Source organism: Gossypium raimondii, chromosome 9 (assembly GCF_025698545.1).
Source record: "Gossypium raimondii isolate GPD5lz chromosome 9, ASM2569854v1, whole genome shotgun sequence".
Lineage (NCBI taxonomy): Eukaryota > Viridiplantae > Streptophyta > Magnoliopsida > Malvales > Malvaceae > Gossypium > Gossypium raimondii.
In genome coordinates, this window is record NC_068573.1 from 48463981 (window position 1) to 48482968 (window position 18988).

General features: G+C 33.8%; 4 protein-coding genes across 4 annotated transcripts; 3 read left to right on the forward strand and 1 right to left on the reverse strand.

The window, feature by feature from the left end:
- LOC105800642 (plastid-lipid-associated protein 6, chloroplastic) lies at positions 1 to 1873 on the forward strand. The gene is made up of 4 exons (XM_012631875.2): positions 1 to 339; positions 892 to 1128; positions 1230 to 1356; positions 1478 to 1873. Exons 1-4 carry the CDS (start codon positions 85 to 87, stop codon positions 1690 to 1692), a joined length of 834 nt encoding a protein of 277 aa, XP_012487329.2. The 5' UTR covers positions 1 to 84; the 3' UTR covers positions 1693 to 1873.
- A 921-nt stretch (positions 1874 to 2794) lies between these two features.
- On the forward strand, positions 2795 to 4946 carry LOC105800643 (60S ribosomal protein L14-2). Its single transcript, XM_012631876.2, has 5 exons — positions 2795 to 2947; positions 3047 to 3148; positions 4186 to 4315; positions 4406 to 4518; positions 4643 to 4946. The coding sequence occupies exons 1-5, from the start codon at positions 2945 to 2947 to the stop codon at positions 4697 to 4699; spliced, it is 405 nt and encodes a 134-aa protein (XP_012487330.1). The 5' UTR covers positions 2795 to 2944; the 3' UTR covers positions 4700 to 4946.
- A 2542-nt stretch (positions 4947 to 7488) lies between these two features.
- On the forward strand, positions 7489 to 10033 carry LOC105800645 (putative protein phosphatase 2C-like protein 44). Its single transcript, XM_012631879.2, has 5 exons — positions 7489 to 7645; positions 7873 to 8160; positions 8794 to 9052; positions 9458 to 9591; positions 9808 to 10033. The coding sequence occupies exons 1-5, from the start codon at positions 7613 to 7615 to the stop codon at positions 9943 to 9945; spliced, it is 852 nt and encodes a 283-aa protein (XP_012487333.2). The 5' UTR covers positions 7489 to 7612; the 3' UTR covers positions 9946 to 10033.
- A 581-nt stretch (positions 10034 to 10614) lies between these two features.
- Positions 10615 to 17641, reverse strand: LOC105800644 (COP1-interacting protein 7). Its single transcript, XM_012631877.2, has 13 exons — positions 17275 to 17641; positions 16866 to 17045; positions 16621 to 16741; positions 16499 to 16538; positions 16227 to 16279; positions 16097 to 16149; positions 15168 to 15320; positions 14871 to 15043; positions 13014 to 14575; positions 11993 to 12922; positions 11484 to 11883; positions 11046 to 11111; positions 10615 to 10922 (listed from the first exon to the last, which is right to left on the reverse strand). Exons 1-13 carry the CDS (start codon positions 17331 to 17333, stop codon positions 10855 to 10857), a joined length of 3858 nt encoding a protein of 1285 aa, XP_012487331.2. The 5' UTR covers positions 17334 to 17641; the 3' UTR covers positions 10615 to 10854.
- Between the last annotated feature and the right edge of the window lie 1347 nt (positions 17642 to 18988).

Genomic DNA, 18988 nt, shown 5'->3' on the forward strand with positions numbered 1-18988 from the left:
AGAAAAATAACAAAATAAACCCCCCAAAAAAGCACTCTTGCAAAAAGCTCCGAAACAGGGCAAGCAAAAGCCACTTGAGAGCCAATGGCTTCTTCAAGTTTTCTTCTAGAATCCCCGGCGTCTATCTTCTCTTCTTCCTCCATTAAAGCTCCTCTCTATCTCCCGAAACCCTACCCTTTTATTGTTAGCGTGAAACGGCGCCGTCCCGAAAGGAAGCGAAATCCTGTTTTAAAATCGGCTGTTGGAGATGTCTCCGTCGTTGACACCCCACCGCCGCCGCCGCCTCCACCTCAAGATGCTAAATCTGAACTCATTTCTTCTTTGAAGCTTAAATTACTGGTATTTTTTTGTTTAAAAGTTGCAGATCATTTTTCTGGGTTTTCGCTGGATTTGCTTTAGGTGTTATTCTGGTTATAGTCCCTGTACCATGCTGAAATTTGAGAACTAATCTTTTTATTTTAATTTGATATAATTTGGTTACTATGTTATTAGTAGGTTGAAATTGATAATACCATTGTTAAATAGAAGAGGTGAATTCTTATTTAAACAGCTTAAGCATTTCACTGATATAAAATATATTATTTGTTTATTGAATTTTTCAGTGTCCAATAACAGTAAAATAAATTGATGTCATCACTATAACATCAACAACTATGGTGTAATCAATTTGGACCTACTAATAATTTTATAAAAATAGAGGACTAAAGCTGGAATCATACTTTTTGATGTGAAAATGTCGTAATTTATGTCCAATTAGACTTCAATCTATATATATATATGATACGAACACAATACGGATATGTTTTGATTGAATTAATTATCGGGGAACGTGTTTGATATGAACATCATTTTCCGATACCAATGTCTTGATGGAGGTTGATTTGGATTCAGGGTATTGTTTCTGGGCTGAATAGAGGTCTTGCTGCGAACCAAGATGATCTCGGAAAAGCAGATGATGCCGCCAAGGAACTCGAAACGGTTGCTGGACCTGTGGACTTATTGACCGATCTTGATAAGCTGCAAGGGAGATGGAAACTGATATACAGCAGTGCATTCTCGTCTCGTACACTCGGCGGGAGCCGTCCTGGACTTCCCACTGGAAGGTTGCTCCCCGTAACTCTCGGCCAGGTTTGCAGCAAATCCTACTGTTGTCGTAATTTCTATATTCAGGACGTAAGGATGTACGGAACATATTCATATCGGACATGTACTTTTTCGTGAACTTGCAGGTTTTTCAGAGAATTGATGTCATAAGCAAAGATTTTGATAATATAGCAGAAATTGAATTGGGAGCTCCATGGCCATTGCCTCCACTTGAAGTTACTGCTACCTTAGCTCACAAATTTGAAATCATAGGTTAGTACTTAGCTTCTACTTTGTGTTTTAAGTTCAAAGCCGGACAGGACCGGTCCGTCAAATTGTCCGAGTCGGAATCGGTAAACTGATAAAAGACTTGTGTTTTGGTTTTTGCATATAGGATCTTCGAAGATCAAAATAACATTCGAGAAAACGAGTGTGAAAACTAGAGGGACCTTTTCTCAGCTTCCGTCATTGGATGTACCTCGGATTCCCGACGCTTTGAGGCCTCCATCTAATCCAGGGAGCGGCGACTTTGATGTTACCTTCATTGATGCCGATACCCGAATCACCAGAGGAGATAGAGGTGAGCTTAGGGTTTTTGTCATCTCATAAATTAGTAAGCACATCTAATATCAAAGCTCGTATGCACTCTCATTACTTCATATATTGTCTGTATGTGTATATATCATCGGGAGTGATCCGTAACTTTTTGTAGAATTAATATTTTAATGTAATTGCGAATATTATGTATGTAAATTTTCGAATCAATTTAATAGTTTAATCGTGTCAATAATTGTGGTTACCTTAACTAAGTTTTATTTTTATTTAATTTATAATTAATTTTAAATTTTATAATGTGAAAAATATTTTATATTTAAAATAGTTAAAATGTTATGAAATAAATAAAAGAAAGTAAAAAAAAAATAGGAGAGCAAAAAGAAAATATGAATTTTATGGATCAAATATGAAACGAATGTTTTGACAACTTCTATATTTATAGACATAAAAATATAAATGATATAAAATTTATTTTATTATTAAATAACTTAAAATTTTGTATAAAAATATTTTTCAAGAAAAGTATCATATTTATGCAAAATTTTAAAATTTTACAAAATAATATTTTTTGTTAAAAAATTTCAAAAATTCAAAACCTAAAATTAATACAAAATAATTACAAATTGAATTAAAACAAACTAAATTATCATGGTTTTGAAAATAAAAAAATTCAAACCGAATCGAATTTAGCGCTAACAAATTATCTGCACCAGGCTAATGCTAAAGTGGACATTAAATATCAATAGGGATCCTTAAACTATGATTTAAATTTTAAAATATTTTAATTTAATTTTTAAAGTATTAATATCGTATTGATCAAAATTTTTATCAATCAAACCCCAACTTGGAATCTCATATCATATGGATGTATTCAAAGTACATGGATCAAATTTTAAGGATATAACGTATTAAAAAATGTCTTAAAAATACGTTAAAAGGTAATAGATTGTGTCATTAAAATTTAGGAGAATTATTTGTGTAACACGTTATACCCATGTTGTTGATGCAAAACATACTAAAGTATTTTAAATTTGATCCTCACATTTTAATTATGTTTTACGTAAGTTGATGAAAAGATTTGATCGATGTAGTGATGCAATGAGGATTTAATTAGAATATTTTGAAGTTTACAGATTAATTTAGCATCTCAGTCATAGTTTGGAGACCTTTCATGAAATTAATCCAAAATAAAATAAAAACCTAGATCCAACAGTGACAAAGCACCCTACTAATAATCCATCATAGAGAAACCCTAATTCCTACCCTCCGCCTCTCCTTAAGCTACGAACACTCATAGAGAACGAAAATGGTGCGTTTTTCTTCTTCAATCTATAATAGAGGGTACATTTGGCATGCTCCTCAATCATGTAATCTGGGTTTTTTTTTTTTTTTTTTCTGATTTTTTTAGCCGTTCAAGAGGTACGTTGAGATCGGGAGAGTGGCTCTCGTTAACTACGGCAAAGATTACGGCAAGTTGGTTGTCATTGTCGATGTCGTTGACCAAAACAGAGTATGTCGTTTTTCGTTTCCCGATTTTAGCACAGTATTATCTTTAATGTGTTCAGTGGATTTATAATAGTTAAATAGCATTTCGGTTTTCACGTTTTAGTGAATATAATGGGGGTTTGGGGTAAAATTTTGTGATTAATGGGAGGAAATGAAGTTCAACGTGGTAAGGGTTTGGGGTAAAATTTTGTGATTAATGGGAGGAAATGAAGTTCAACGTGGTAAGGGTTTGGGGTTTTTATGTTTCTTAAGTATTCCAACTAGCGCATTTGGGGTTTAGGGTTTAAATAGTTTTTGTTCTTATACGACGAAATAGCATTTGGGGTCTTAACATTTTTGTGATTTTAATGGGGCTTATGGTGAAGGTTTATGTTTAAGGGGGATATTGAGGTTCAATGTTGTATGGGTTTAGGGGGTTTTACTTAATTATGTTTCTCAGGGCATTTTAATTAGAAATTATTTCGTATGAGGATGAATAACTTTTAGTGGAAAGTTGTGGTTTTGTTTTTAAAGAGTTGAACTAAAATTGGGTTCTCTGTGTTTTTCTTGTTGCGTTTAATCTAGTCTGAAACATGTTATTTGTCGCTAACAATCGAATCTGCATGATGTCAAGTTATATTGTATTTTGCTGATTCTGTTTGTGGGAGTTGTGTTATATGCTTGGTAACGAAGTGCTGGATATTGTGTTTTAGACATGTATTGCTAATTTTCCCCCTTGATTTGGAGGGGTCGAGACTGCATACTGATGCATGCATCGAGGTAAGACTATCCGTCAGATAAGGGTATCAAAATAATAAAGAATGAAGTGTTGGAGAAAAAACATTAGTCTAATGTGTGGATTAAGTGTAGATGTTTGTTATGTGTTTGTTCTCGGCTTTCGTTGATCTGTGGATGTTGTTTTGATGTGTTATTTGAGGTATATATGAATGGTGTTAACTCAGAGAATAATAGAATATGGAGTTTTAGCAGTCATGTTAACTCAGATTGGTAATATTTGTGTGCTAAGAAATTATGTGTATTGCTTTTATCCTGGTCTGTCAGGCACTTGTCGATGCTCCAGATATGGTCAGAGGCCAAATGAACTTCAAGAGGCTTACATTGACAGATATCACAATCGACATTCCCCGTGTTCCAAAGAAGAAGACATTGATTGAAGCTATGGAGAAGGCCGGTAAGTACAACAACTTTGTCCGACATTTTGTTGTTGTTTCTCAAACAATTTTTTCTTTCTAATTGTATTTCATTTATTTGACAATGGCAGATGTTAAGAACAAGTGGGAGAATAGCTCATGGGGTAGAAAGTTGATTGTTCAGAAGAGAAGAGCATCTCTCAACGACTTTGATCGGTTCAAGCTTATGTTAGCTAAGATCAAGGTCAGTTCATTCTACTTCTAATACGCTCACCGGATTTATACACAATTGTTTTTTTTCTCAAAATCCAAAAGGCTTTCTTGAAACCTTGATCTGAGCTTAACCGGATATATAATGTATCTTGCAGAGGGCTGGGGTTGTCAGGCAAGAACTCGCGAAGTTGAAAAAGGAGAAATCATCTTGAAATGATACCTGAATCGCGAGGATTTGCTAGTTTTGTCATTCAACATTCTGCAATGTGTTCTTTCGGAATGGTTTTTTTTTTTTTTGTTTCAATTAAGATCAGTTGAGTGCAGTTTCATTGGTCTAAGACAGATTTTGTAGTGAATTTATTGCTAGATTTTTGTTTGTGAAAACTTGTGGTAATTTATATTGGCTGCATGAGAGGCATAATAATAGTCTCTATAAGCACAGCGGTGTATTTGTCCTTCCTCTGATGGCCACAAATGCTTTGAAAATTTCTTCAAAAAATTCCTTAAAAATTATATGTGCTTAGTGTTCATTTTCTAATATTAATTTGAAAAAAGAAGAATTCAATTAGATTCTTTAACACATAAGCATTAGAATATTCGAAATTGGTTTGTTTGATAGCTCGAGTCAAATCCAATTTCTTTTCAAACCAAGTTATATAGTTGGATTGAGAATTGGATTGGTTAAATCGATTGGTTGAATTTTTTAAATAATTTATTCAATTGAATTAGAGAAATCGGGCAAAGTGAGAATAAGTGTTTTGATTGGTTCGACTATCGGTTTAGTTTTAAAATCTTTGAATTTGTTTTTTTGGTGAATTACAAGAATTGGGCAAAACTTGAACAACAAGTACGACTAACTCAATTCGAATCCAAATTACACCCAGAATGATGAACACTTTAATTATCAGACTATCACATGAGATTTTCTTAGTCCTTGTATTTTATTCTTACCCTACAATAATCTTTACATTCATTAAATTAAAATTTGCTATTATGGTATAGGGTTTTTATGTGTATTATATATTACTACTAACTACACATAATACTCATACAAATTCATTACTTTAATTAATGAATTTAATAGTTACATTTGAGTTTAAGTTGAAATTTTAAAATTTTAAAAATATAAAAATATTAAATTGGAGAATAGAGATTAAATATACAGTTTATGTGTACACAACTAATAATAAATTTTGATTTAATAATTGAAATGTTAAAAATTTAAAATATTCGAAGACTAAATCGATCAAATTAAAATACGGTGGCTTAAACTGACAACTTATATGTAATACAAGGAGTAATGGTAAAAATTGACCAATTCGTTTTGTCTGGCCTCTGAACTTAGTTTATCTTCCAGAATTGGTCTGCACACCTACTGCTCTTAGACCTTATAACCACTGTTTTATTTCAGCAGTTGAAGTGTTATTTTCTTAGCTTTTTGCTGTAAATGCAATTCAAACAAGAGCCACGCCTTTATATATATATTCATAATTGTTTAAATCTAATTAATTTATCGGTTGAATTGGTTGAATTTGTATGTGTGTTTTTTTTATTTTAATTTTTAATGATTTATTTAATTAAATTAAATGAATTAATTGAATCAGTTGAATCGATAAATCAATTATTTGATCGATTTCACCATCGATTCGATTTTAAAAATCTTAATTATATTACATATACACCCATATATGATATTAAACTCGATGTATATTTTTTTTAAAGATTGAATAAATTTATATTAGAGTTATATTGGATACTAAATTCAAGCTCATGTCTGATACTAATCGCGAGGTTAAATTACACGTGGCAATGTCAAATATTGTGTTATTTTTCATGCTGCTTTTCTTGCCATTCATTGAGTTGAATCAAGATAGGCATGAAAATAAAGATGGTTAATTATTTCAAATAAATTGTTTACCAGAACCGATAAATTCCATGTCGGTCCATTTTTATAAAAAAAGAAGAAAAATTCAATCCTTGTACCCACAATATTTTATTTTATTGTTGAAATGGTTAATTAAGTAAACAAATATGTTCTTAATGCCTAATCATATGATGTTAATTTAAGTAAATAAAATTTGAAATTTAGTTTAATTGGTTGGTATAATTACGTTTATAGGTAGGTATTCAATACAAAAGTAAATACAAGGGCTCTCAAGAAATGGAAAATTATTTTATAAATCTTTTAAAAATACCGAAATTAAAATATATATGTGGTAAAATCACATTTTGACTTTCAAAATAATTTTTTTTGTTTTATCCTTCAAAAATCAAATATTTTATAATTTAATTTTGACCCCTTAAAAAAAATTTGAATTCACCCCCTAATTTAATAAGTTTTCAGGTAAGTTACAACTAACTAAATATGAATAGGACCAAACCTAAAACGGTCCAATAACTCTTAACCAAACGAAATTGACTTAATTTAAAAATATCCATGATGTAGAACGACACATTCGGTTTTCCCTTGTTGCAAGTCTAATTAGAGTAAAAGTATCAAGGGATCCTTGTACTAAGAATCAGATTGTAATTGGCTTCTTTTATTAAAAAAAGACTAAATTAGTCTATATATATTAAATCAAAAATAAACTGACTTATTTTTACGGTTGAACACTTAATTAGTTGATAGCTACATGTATGTCATTATGGCATACAAGGATTGGTTTTATAAAACTTTTAACAAAATAAGAATTAATTTGTATACGTTTATATTTTGTATGGAGCGGTCTACTTAATGAGCAGAACATAATTTGGTTTATCTACCCAACTGACAAGAATTTTGTCTCCTCCTGTTTTAATTTTTAATTTTAATTTTTAATTAGAGAAAACACACACACTTGAAATAGCATAAAATGGCAGTTACATGAGTAAATTTGCTGAACAGATACAATTAAAGTCAATAAATTTTCTCATTTAAAAACATTAATTACTTAAAATTTCAAAGTATTTTTCCAACAGATATCTCTTATAAAACAATATAAATATTTTACTAACAACAAAATAAAAACAAAAACTTTAAATTATTTTAAAAAAAAAACTTCGCTTTAATATTTACTTTCTGTATATAATTCTTCTTCAACATCACTCCTTCAAGTCTCTTTGCATCAAAATTTGAAGCCATAAACATGGGACTAAAAGATATCCACTTTAAGCTTAAGGTAAGCACCACTTTTTCAAACATTTCGTGATCCTATATTATAGTTAAAGGTAACTCTTTTTCATAAACTTATTTAACGTATGAAAAAAGATATGAAATGGTTTCAAAATATTGAAACCCAGATTTTGTTTTCCATGTTTGACTTCATATAAACCTTAGTTTTCATGAACCAAGCTCTGGGTTTTTTGTTTTTTTATATTTTTTGGGTTTTTTTTTTTAATGGAGCAGGCGTTTAAGCTAAGAAGATTTAGATTTGGTGATGGTGGGAGCAAGAAAAGAGAGAATGGGGTTAAAAAGAAGCCTTCATGGATGATGCCAATCTCTCATGGCTACCATGTGGTAGAAAATAAGTCGGTGAGAGGCGGCTCCGGTGAGCCGGATTTCGATACGGTGGTCGTTCAAAGGGAGCAATTTGATGAACTTGAGTTATGGTTCTTTGGAGTTTTTGATCCTAGGATTGGTGATGGAGTTACCAAGTATATTCAATCTCATTTCTTTGATAAGAAGCCTAAACAGGTAAACAATTGAATCATATTTTCATATACATATGTACATATAGCTTTAGAATAATACCGTAATGTTCATGATATCACAATCACACTCGCGACGAAATCCGCAACTGAAATCATGATTTCGTGGAAAGAAATGATGAGTGTTCATGATATCATAATCACACTCACAACGAAATCTGCAACCGAAATGATGAGTGTTATGAAACATAGTATACGAGATAACAAATTGTGTTCAAATAAGGAAAAATGTATGCACTTATTGCTTACATAGAGATGATTACACAACATATCATATTTTTACAATACATTATGTATATGTATGTATATGTATATGGCCTTGATGTATAAGAAGTCTAAACAGATGAACATTGGATCCTATTTTCATACATATCTAGTTCTATAATGCGACCATTGTGCAAAGTTAATAGAAATCATAACGATGGTAACATTCATGATATTATAACCACTATTCGCGGCGAAATCTGCTAGCATAACTTAAAACCATGTATGTATGTATGTATGTATGTATGTATGTATGTATGTATGTATGTATGTATGTATGTATGTATGTATGTGTTAGTGTATAATTCTCTTTTTAAAAACTCGGGCCTGTGTGTGAAAAACTTTGGCGTTACAGTCTCAAATAAACAAGAAGACCAAAGAGACAATGAAGAAGGCATATCTGGGAGCAAGAGCAAAGGCAAGGGAGGCACAAAAAGAAGACGAGACGTTCCAAACCGAGTCGGCATCTGCGATGCTTATCAATGGAGAAAAGCTTGTGATGGCCAACCTAGGTGGCTATAGAGCCGTTGTATGTAGAAATGGCGTGGCTCATCAACTGAGCAGCAAGCACCATGGTGGAGCTAGAAGACATTGGACTCGCAGACTGTTTCCAGGTATTTTAACACCTACAACAGAAACCCTTTTGTCTACTATAAACTGTGAACCTCAGTTCACTCCATCAGACCTCTAGTTTTCAATTTAATCAATTAAATTCATCAAAATAAACAAATTAGAATTCATGTTTAAACCTCATTAATTTTATATAATTAGTTTTTAGCAATTTAATTCACTTTTAATCGGTTTAATTTGCATCTTAGTATGATCTCAACTCAATTGGTCAGATTAATATGATCTTTTTGATCGGTTTAATTTTCATCTTAGTATAATCTAGGCTCAATCCATCAGATTAATATGATATTTTATTCCATGGATGATTTTATTCGAATCTTAGTATTTGCATCCCTTTTTTGTAAATGAAATTATTTGATGCTGGTTACGTCATATATTTGTGCTTGAAGTACGCATATTAGCTTGCGCTTCAAGTAATGTAACAGCAATAAGGCACCCCAGAAGCTCGGAACTTGTTGTCGGGGCCGAAAAGCTCAATGCTGAGACCGAATTCATCATTATAGCAAGCACTGGAATCTGGGAGGTATACATCAACATAAACCATTTTTTCATCGTGTTTTGAAGCTTAATCTGCTCAACTCACCGTCTTTTATGTCCAATGCATTTTCTGATGTACATACAAAAAACTTAAAGATGCATCAAACGCATACAGTTTTCCAACACTACATCTGAGCCCGAGTAAATAGGTTAAAAAACTGCATCTCGTTCTACTTACTATGTGCACTGTTGTTCACTCCAGGTGATGAAAAATCAAGAAGCTGTGAATCTCATCGGGCATTTAGAGGATCCACAACAAGCAGCCGAGTGCTTAACAAAGGAGGCTTTAACAAGAATGAGCAAAAGCAATATATCATGTGTCATCATTCGTTTTGATTAGTACTATTTTTGTTTCCATCTATAGTTTGGGTATCATCCATTAATATGTATCAATAAACCTGAGAATTTCAATTGAAACTTTCAAGAAATCTTTATCTCCCCCCCCCCATTTTAGTGGTAATCTTGCTGGAAAATGGCAATATCTGATACACGCTACATATGATAGTATAAGGGATTACAAATGCTGAAACTCGAACCCCCGGACCTTAGGTTCGAGTTCTTCGACCTTGTACATTGATAATATACCAATGTAAGTCTCAAGAACTGGCAGAAAATCATGGGGTAAAAATATTATGAAGACCCCTATACTAAGAGTTAGATTGCATTTTGCCCCTTTTTACTAAAAACATGAGCAAATTAGTCCCTGTATGTTAATTCAAAACGCAAACAGATCCTTTCTGTTAAAAAATTAATCCGTTTGTATTGTTAAAAACTGGCATAGCTGACAAAATAACCAAACAGTAATGCATGACGTGCCACATACACATCATGCTGATATACAAAGATAAATTTTTAACAGCATAAATAGAAGAAAATTTTAACTGAAGGGTCAATTTGCTATTCGATCAAACGTACAAGAACTAATTTGCCAATTTTTTGAGCAAAGGGTGCAAAATGCAATCTGATTACTAGTACAATGGCCTCCATATACTTCTACCAAAATCACGGATAGAAAAAATAAGCTATATATAATCATGTAAAGTGGAAGAGTCTGCTAAAAAGCCAATTCAGTTCAACAACATTAACCAATGAATGCGACTGCAGAACATTTTTTTACAAGCATATATTCTTAATGGTACCTACTTTTTTTTCAGGTTGCAATAAGGGAAAATAAATGAAAAATAAAATGTAAATGTTAAGACAGCCAAATCCGCAGAAGAAAACAAAGTTCGTGGTTTCACCTTCATTGTCAAGCCATATACTTCTTTTCACTTGTCTTGCTTCGGAACGGTGATAACAATGAAAATGTACGAGAAGCTGCATGGTTATTATATGTAAAGTACTTCAGATACTCCACCTTAGTGGTGTAAAATACTGACATATTTGTGAACGTTGGGGAAGAATACAAATAAAAGGGCAATGAGAGCAGCAAATGCTTACACTTTTGTGGAGTATTATCGGCTGTCGGGGTTTCATCCTGAGAGATTAGGTTCTTCAACGATTGAACTGATAAGAACCATAAAATTAGTCAGCTTTGGCACCAAATACAATCACAATGTTATTGAAAGCTACAACAAAAACAATAGACAATACTCGCATAAAACTTGCGGTGCTCCACCTAATCTATATTTTGATGATGGCATACCATTTTTAAGAGCTTCATAGTGAAACCAAAATATCTTTCATGCACGTACCAAGACATTTATCTCGTTTAAGAAATGAGGTAAAGTTAATTCAGGGTGCCAATACACCAGCAACAAGTAGAGCATCCGATCCTGAGATAGTCCGACTTTTCCTTTTGCTGTTAAATGATAGTCGTGACATTTTGTATCTCACTATCCATCGAAGTGCACAAGGGAAGGAACACAAAGCAATTACCTTCACTAGATGAGGCACCGTTTGCAACCAACTCATCAGCCTCATTGTTTGAGTCAATACTATGTTCGCTTCTAGCTGAGCTATGATTCCTTTTTCCAAACTTCAATAACCGTCGAAACCCTTTCGATGACTCCTTTACTTGAGATTTATCCAACACTTCAGGAATCTTTTCCAGTTTCAAGTTCTTCGTGTCAGCTACAAGAGCTCTAACATTCTCCGAGTCTGTTGTTGCAACCTGCATGCTTGTCGGAGGTGCTTTGTCATACTCTGAAATTTCAGTACATGGATCTTCCAAAGAAGACACCCGAGCTAAAGGGGCTTGATACTCTTTTTCAGTAACACTTGTGCTCGTAAATTTTGACAATTCCTTGTCGGTGTTACTTACATTTCCCTTTTGAATCTGCAGATATGTACAACAGCATATTAAGAACAAGAATGACATTTACAGGCACCTGAAAGATGTATATAAATAAAAAAGTGTTCCCCTGTCAAGGTCTTATAAACCATACCTCATAAGCTTGCGGTTTTGGTTGTATCTGATGTTCTTTATCAACTGCATCAAGATTCGATGAAGAAACAGGTGCACGAATGGCGGCATAATCTGACACCATCTCAGTTTCCCTCCCGATTTTAAAGATGCCATTGCTCTCCTTCTGTTCTAGTGTCGTTGCTTCTGATGAATTTACCGTGGGAATGGATTCAAGCATCACAACGGTTTTCTCAATTACTGTACCGTCGTCCCCATCAATATTAAGTGAACCTTTGTCCGTGTTCCTACTTGGTTCAGCAACATCAATGGTCGAAGAAGTATTTCCACTGACCTTCTGAGTCATTCCATTTCCTCCCGATTTGTTGTCCGTAACATTGGGATCTTTAGTTGTTTTAATTTTGAGCTCGGGAAGAGAAGCAATCTTACTTTTATCATGGTTCATAATTGCTGATATTTTTTTGCTTTCAGGCACTCCAGATACTTTTGTTTTCGACTTTGGTTCAGAGTGCCGTGACTTCACTGAAGAAACAAGTGGACTGCTACTTGTTTTTGGCTCTGATAACCTCCTAATCCTTGCCATAGATGCCTTTGTATCAGGAGTTACACCGCCAATGTCTTTCTTCGGTTCCAGCAATGATGAAACTGAGCGGCTTAATCTATTTCCACGGGACGGAGTTCCACCATTCAATTTACTCGGTTTGGAGGCTTTATGAGAATAAACTGATCCCACAGAAGCAGGCTTGATGGATCTTTGTAGCGGCGATGATGGTCCAGGCTCACCATCAGTAAACTTTGATCCCTTATGAGTACTTGGAGAAAGTTTTGACGGCAATTGTTTCTTGCTTTGTGAAGCCACGGATGACTGAGCTGGAACGGAACTGCCTCTTGCAGCAATTCTCTTTTGTCTCTCCATCTTCAATGCTTCGAGTCGCCTAATCTCCTCCTCTTCCTGAAAAAATGTTAAAATTTAGTTAACTAATAACGAAAAAAGAATTCATTTGATAAACCACATGAACTAGCTGACAGCAAGAGCAGCATACCTTCTCCTTCTTTAGTTTCTGAAGATCAGCTTTATAGGTTCTTAGCCTCTCAGCTCGGACTTTTGCTTCATCCAAAGGACTCGGTTTTGAAGGCTTTCCTTTCCGTATTGGCCCTATAGTCTTCTTTTTATCTGAAGGATCGGAAGTAAGCTTTGATTTTCGGTCCTTTTCTGACTTTTTAGACCCTTGCATGACATCTTTATTTTTCTTGGTACCACTTTCAGCATGAACTTGCATTTCATAATCCAAAGCAGGATCGTAACCAATTGACCCCATTTCTGCTCCACGCTCAGGTATCAAACTCAAATCATCCAGTTCATAATTGACCTGGCTTCCAGCCCTGTTAGATATATTTTCTGCTTTCTGAAGTGACAACGAGAAATCGGAATCCATATTGATAGCACTTCGGTCATCAGTTCCAGCTTGGGTAGCTGAAGTTGACCTCAATGAAACTATGTAGGAATCATCATTTATATTATTTGAAGGTCTTCTTTCTGAAATGTTGGGTGAATTTTCAAACCGATTAAAAGTCTGTGGATCAGATGGAGAATTCGTAAAATCTGACGGATTCTGTTGTCTATCTACAATGAAGTCATCATTTATATTCCTTCGATAACCCCTCCTGCCATCCATTTCACCATCAATGAAGAACCTTCCATCATCAGCAGAGTGACCACCTCTTCTAATAATCAATGACTGATCATTTGATGCTATACGCATGCGAGAGCCACTTGCACTAATTTCATGCATGTCGGTTGTATTCCCTTCTTCGAATTGACCCATTTCTCGTCCTCCAGAAACTAAGGGATATTCACTTTCATTCACCCTATTCGGTCTTCTCTTTCCTTTAAATTCCTTGTCTGTCGAAAACATGCCTTGATCAGTTCTACGTTCTTCGTCTTCAGCATCTCTAAGTAAATAATTTTGAAATGCTTGCCAGTGTCCACCATCTGTCTCCTTCCCATGAACTGTTTCTTCCCTATCATATTCATCAACAGATTTGGTTCGACTTCCTTTCCTCTTTGAGGATCTCTGAGAGTTCTTATGCTCAATATTTCCATCTTCCATATCCACTTCAGATTCAGAATGTGACTGCGACTCACTACCTGAAGAATTTTCCCTTTTTGAAGTGATATAATTGATGTTCCTGATGACCACCATTCCTGACTGCTTTTTCCCTGACCTGCTACTCTTCTTGCTCGGTTTTGGACTTAATGAAGTTTCATTGTCCAACTCCTCGTTTTCTTGAGATTTTGCTCTCTCCGTTTCCCAAGTATCTGATCCACTATGGCTATCTCTGCTCTCCATTGAATGTCGCTTTTGTATTCGCTTACCAGCATTGAGTCTCGGATCCTCCGCTGATGGATAAGGTTGCTGAAAGAATGGGCTACCACCCGGATAATTCGGGTAGTAAGGCATCCCTTGCATAGGATATCCTTGAAAAGGTGGCATACCACCTGGTGGAGAATGGATAGGCCAAGGAGGAAACATGGGGTGCGGATACTGAGCTTGGTAATACTCTTGATGGCTCAGGGTCTGCTGATCCATTGGAACCTTCCCATCTAGCCATATCAGAATTTTATTTATTTCAGTTCATCATTTATGTGAAAGTAGCAAGCATGAATAAAATACTTGTCAAGCATACAAATGAGGTGCTAAAAGAAAATGGATGAACACCATAAACCAAGATTCCTAGGATCAAGACCAATCAAATGCAGGCACGGGTATGTTCAATTTTCTTTTAAAAGATTTTTCATTCACCCATACCCTTGTCTGGATATGCATAATAAACGAGTGCAAAGATGGGTAATTCAACAAAAAAGGCGGAGTCAGAACAACATAGTTTAAAGCTCGTACCTGTACTTGATTCAACACCAGACTTTCCATTGTTTTCTGAAAACACAATGCCAGATGCACTCATAGCAGCGAAATCAGATTGGCTGGACATCGCTTCAGCCGCTTCAATCTCAAGCCACTGGCCAGTTTCATGCTTCTTTTTCCATAATTCAGTAAATTTTATACAAGCATCCCTGCAAGAAAAGACATTAATCAAGAGACCGTTCACAGGTGCATAAATTATTCTTCCACCATGTATCACCTATAAGATTATATGGCCACATAGGACTAAATTGCCTGTTTGAAAATTCCACGTACCTCAAACGAGAGGCTCCAAAAGTTTCAGCAAATGACATCAAAGGTGCCATATTGTCAATGTCAAAACCAGCAGCTACAGCACGTGCGAAGGCCATACTTTGCTCTTTCTGCAGCACTGTCTTCCTTGTCTCCAGGACTTTCAAAAGTTGAGCTCTAGTGAGAAGTCAAAACAATAAGTTATGTATTGGCCGTAAGATTATTCTAACAATTTAAACACATAAAAGGTGATGACAATTCAACATTATGTTCTCCGTCATTGTCATGAAACAGTATGCCACTCCTCTCTTTCTTTTAGCCTTTTTCTACTTTTAATAAGGAATCTAATATGCAAAACATAAAGTTATGCAAAACATCAATGTAATGATCGAAGAATCTAATATGCCTCAATTCCAAATCCTCTCCTGAAAATCCGCAATGTTTTTTGTCCTTTTTAAATTCCCTTGTGTCTGCCAAGAAAAATCATCTCTATTAAGGGTGTAACCGAGTCAAACTTACTCCCAACCTACTTGGGCTAGACCAGAGTCCCCAAAATACTCAGACTTGACTCATTCACTGTTTTGTTGAGTTTGAGCATAACTAGCTGAATGGTCGAGTGACCAAGTTCAAGTACGTACACCTTATACAATTGAAAGGTAAAGCAAACCCACGAACATGAAAAGGGTAAGTTATATGTTTTGCTTGTCAGATGAGTGTGAGTATCAAAACACCTCCCTGCGATATTTTACATGCTGACCTGTAATAGTATTTACCATTATAAGGTTACTGCACTTGCGACATCCCTGATTCACTCACTCGCTAAAAGTGAAGGTAGACGGACAGAAAAATACATCAAAATATGAAATACTGAAAGTAACCACTAAAAACTATCGATAATATTCAACTCGATATCCTCAATTAAAAAATGCCCATTCAGACACAGTACAACATACTTAGAATTTCCCTCCACAGAAGATGCATTCGCTTCAGGTGGTAGTGGACCAGGCTGCAAGGGGGAAAATGATTTAATCAAATTCATGAGAAGACTTAATACATGCTAAGTATTATTTAGCGCATACTAACCGAGTAAAGGACGATGGCTTTCTCATCACTGGAATCAGATGTAGCCCTGCTACCTGTCGAAAGCCATCGAGTATAATACAAGAACAATTAAAAAATTAAAAATGAAAGAGAAAGTTTTCTGAACTAGTGTTGAAAGACTTGAACAGGCATGATACTTCACTAAGAACCTTAATTAGTAACACCAGAACTTTTTAGTCCATAAATACATCCATAGTTATATTAACAATGGCACAAATCCAATCAGAGTGAAAACCATAAGTTACTAACAGTACCTTCTAAGCTTTCCAAAGGTTTTACTTGATTTTCTTCTACCTGTCAAAAGAAAAAAAAACAACAAACATACATAATCTCTATGGTATACATGAAAAATAAAGCCCCTAAAAGTATTACTTACGGCACTCGATCCTATATTGTTATTGCTTTGAATTGCAATAGCCTCTTCAATCTGCAAAATTTCAGATTCGACAGAATACACTCGTTCCAAGATCTCTGGAGTACTCACAAATCGAACAAACCTGCAAATGCCAAAAATAAAAATTACTATCTCATTCAAATTTCAAGCTTGGTAGATACAGACTCGGCTACAACACTATCACAGCACAAAAACAGTGATCCAATGGCAATATATACATATATAACCTTTCCACAGTTCCTTTAGAGAACCAAGTTGCATCAATGGTGGGGTCTGGTTGAAGGATAATTGAGTAACCCCCCTTGGCCATCTGCTCTTGAGCAGTCTTTAAATGGGCAAGGAATGGATTAAGCAAACCTGAAGCCATTTTTTGAGTCTTCCCATTTGCAGATATAACCAAATCACACCTGGTAAAAGTGAAGCAAAGCATAATAAATTATATCAACAATGGTTACAAACAAACGATACCCAATTCAACAAAATCATATATAAAAACAAACTCTAATGCTAGCATTTCAAACCTGACAAAACATGCCTCTACATTCTACAACATATATACATATATAAGAAAAAAATGTTCAACCAATTACTTTTAAGCAAGCTAAGTAATAGAAACAAATCAAAGAAGATTGTAACCTGGTTCGAGTTGGTGTGAGTTGGAACACCACTGAGTCAAGTCGAGTTGAAGACTTCATTGTTACCCCCTAAAAGGACAGATCTTTTAATGGTGAAATGGCTGTTATGGAATTGAAAAAAGAGCAGCAATTTTTCATGAAAAATACAAAAAAGGAACAAATTTTGACATTTGGGTTCTAAAGTTAGCTCACTCTAGTAACCCCCCCCCAAAAAAAAAAAAAAGAGAAGAAAGTTTGCAGAGAAAAAAAAACCCAATGAAAAGGAAAGTTCTGAGATAAAGAAAGGGTTTTAGAGAGAGAAAGTGAAACCCAAACAAAAAAAGGTGTTCTTTTAGGGAGAGAAATAAAGGATCCAAAGACTGTTATTGTTGGAGACTAATAGGGGATGGTTGGGAAGTGAAAAACAGAGGAAATTTGCTTGAGGTAAATAAAAGAAACGTTGAGGGGTAGAACGGGAAACTCAAGTAAAGTTAACGACGAATATTGGAAATGCCGAAGTATAAAGGATAAATATAGTATTGGTTGATGATATGTTTTGCTTTGGAATTTACAAAAGTATCCTTTTTTTCTTCTTGCCAATGGCGACGTTATAATTATAAACAATCTTTTTATATTTAATATATTAAATTATTTTATATTATATAATGAAAATGAAAGTAGAATTGGTCTTTTACATGTTGGTAATAAGCGTTTTAAATAATTTTATAATATTTTAAACTTATTTAAAAGTAAACCATATAATAAGCGATTTTATACCATTTCTAAATAATTTATGAACCCAAAAATATGTAATTAAATTTAAAAAATTTACACGTTTAAGTATGATAAAAAATACTATTTTAAAATTATTAAAACATTAACTATATAATTGAATTAATAAGTAACTTTTGGGTCATAATGAAAGGAAAGGAATCTTATCTTTAATTTTATTTTCATTAGGGATTAATGATGATTTTTTAAAAGTGATGTAAAAGTATATGGGCAAGAAAAGATGGATTTAGAAAATTATGAGTTTCTTTTCTATTTTTAGGAATACTTTTTTTTCTTTTTTGCGTCCATTTATTTTTTATAAATAATTGTAAATAAATGGTCAAATTTTATCATTAGTCTTTATACTATGTATAAATCATAAATTTAGTTTATATTCTCCGATTTAATCATTTTTAATCTTAATATTTTTCAAACTTTATTTTTATTTAAACAATAATTGATGATCTTATTAATTAGGATGATGTGATTTTGTTATTATTACGTGAAAAACAATAAGTTGATGTGGTAATAATAGGTATCATTTGAGTTAATCAATTACTTAACATTTTTGTCTATGGAGTATCCAATGGCTATGAGGCAGGATATGAAGATTTTTTTTCTCTGGCCACTGGGTGATTAAAAGTGTTAGTTAGGGTAAACTAGTAATTACCATAAGTTTATTTCATCATTTAATTATTAAAAGTTATAAAATGGTTATCAATTATTTGATTTTTCTTGTCACATGTCCACAAATGATTAACGAAAAGATGACGTGATAGCTTTTAAAATTGACATAATAATAACTTTAACTTTTAACATATTGTGTCAATTTAGTATTGATTCTAAAAATTTAACTCTCAACATTTGCAGATTGTGTAAGTTGGTATATTTTACGCTTTTACTTTTATTTGTAACCTTTTCACCTAAAAAAAAAAAAGAAGAAGAAGCAGCTAAATTTGATAATA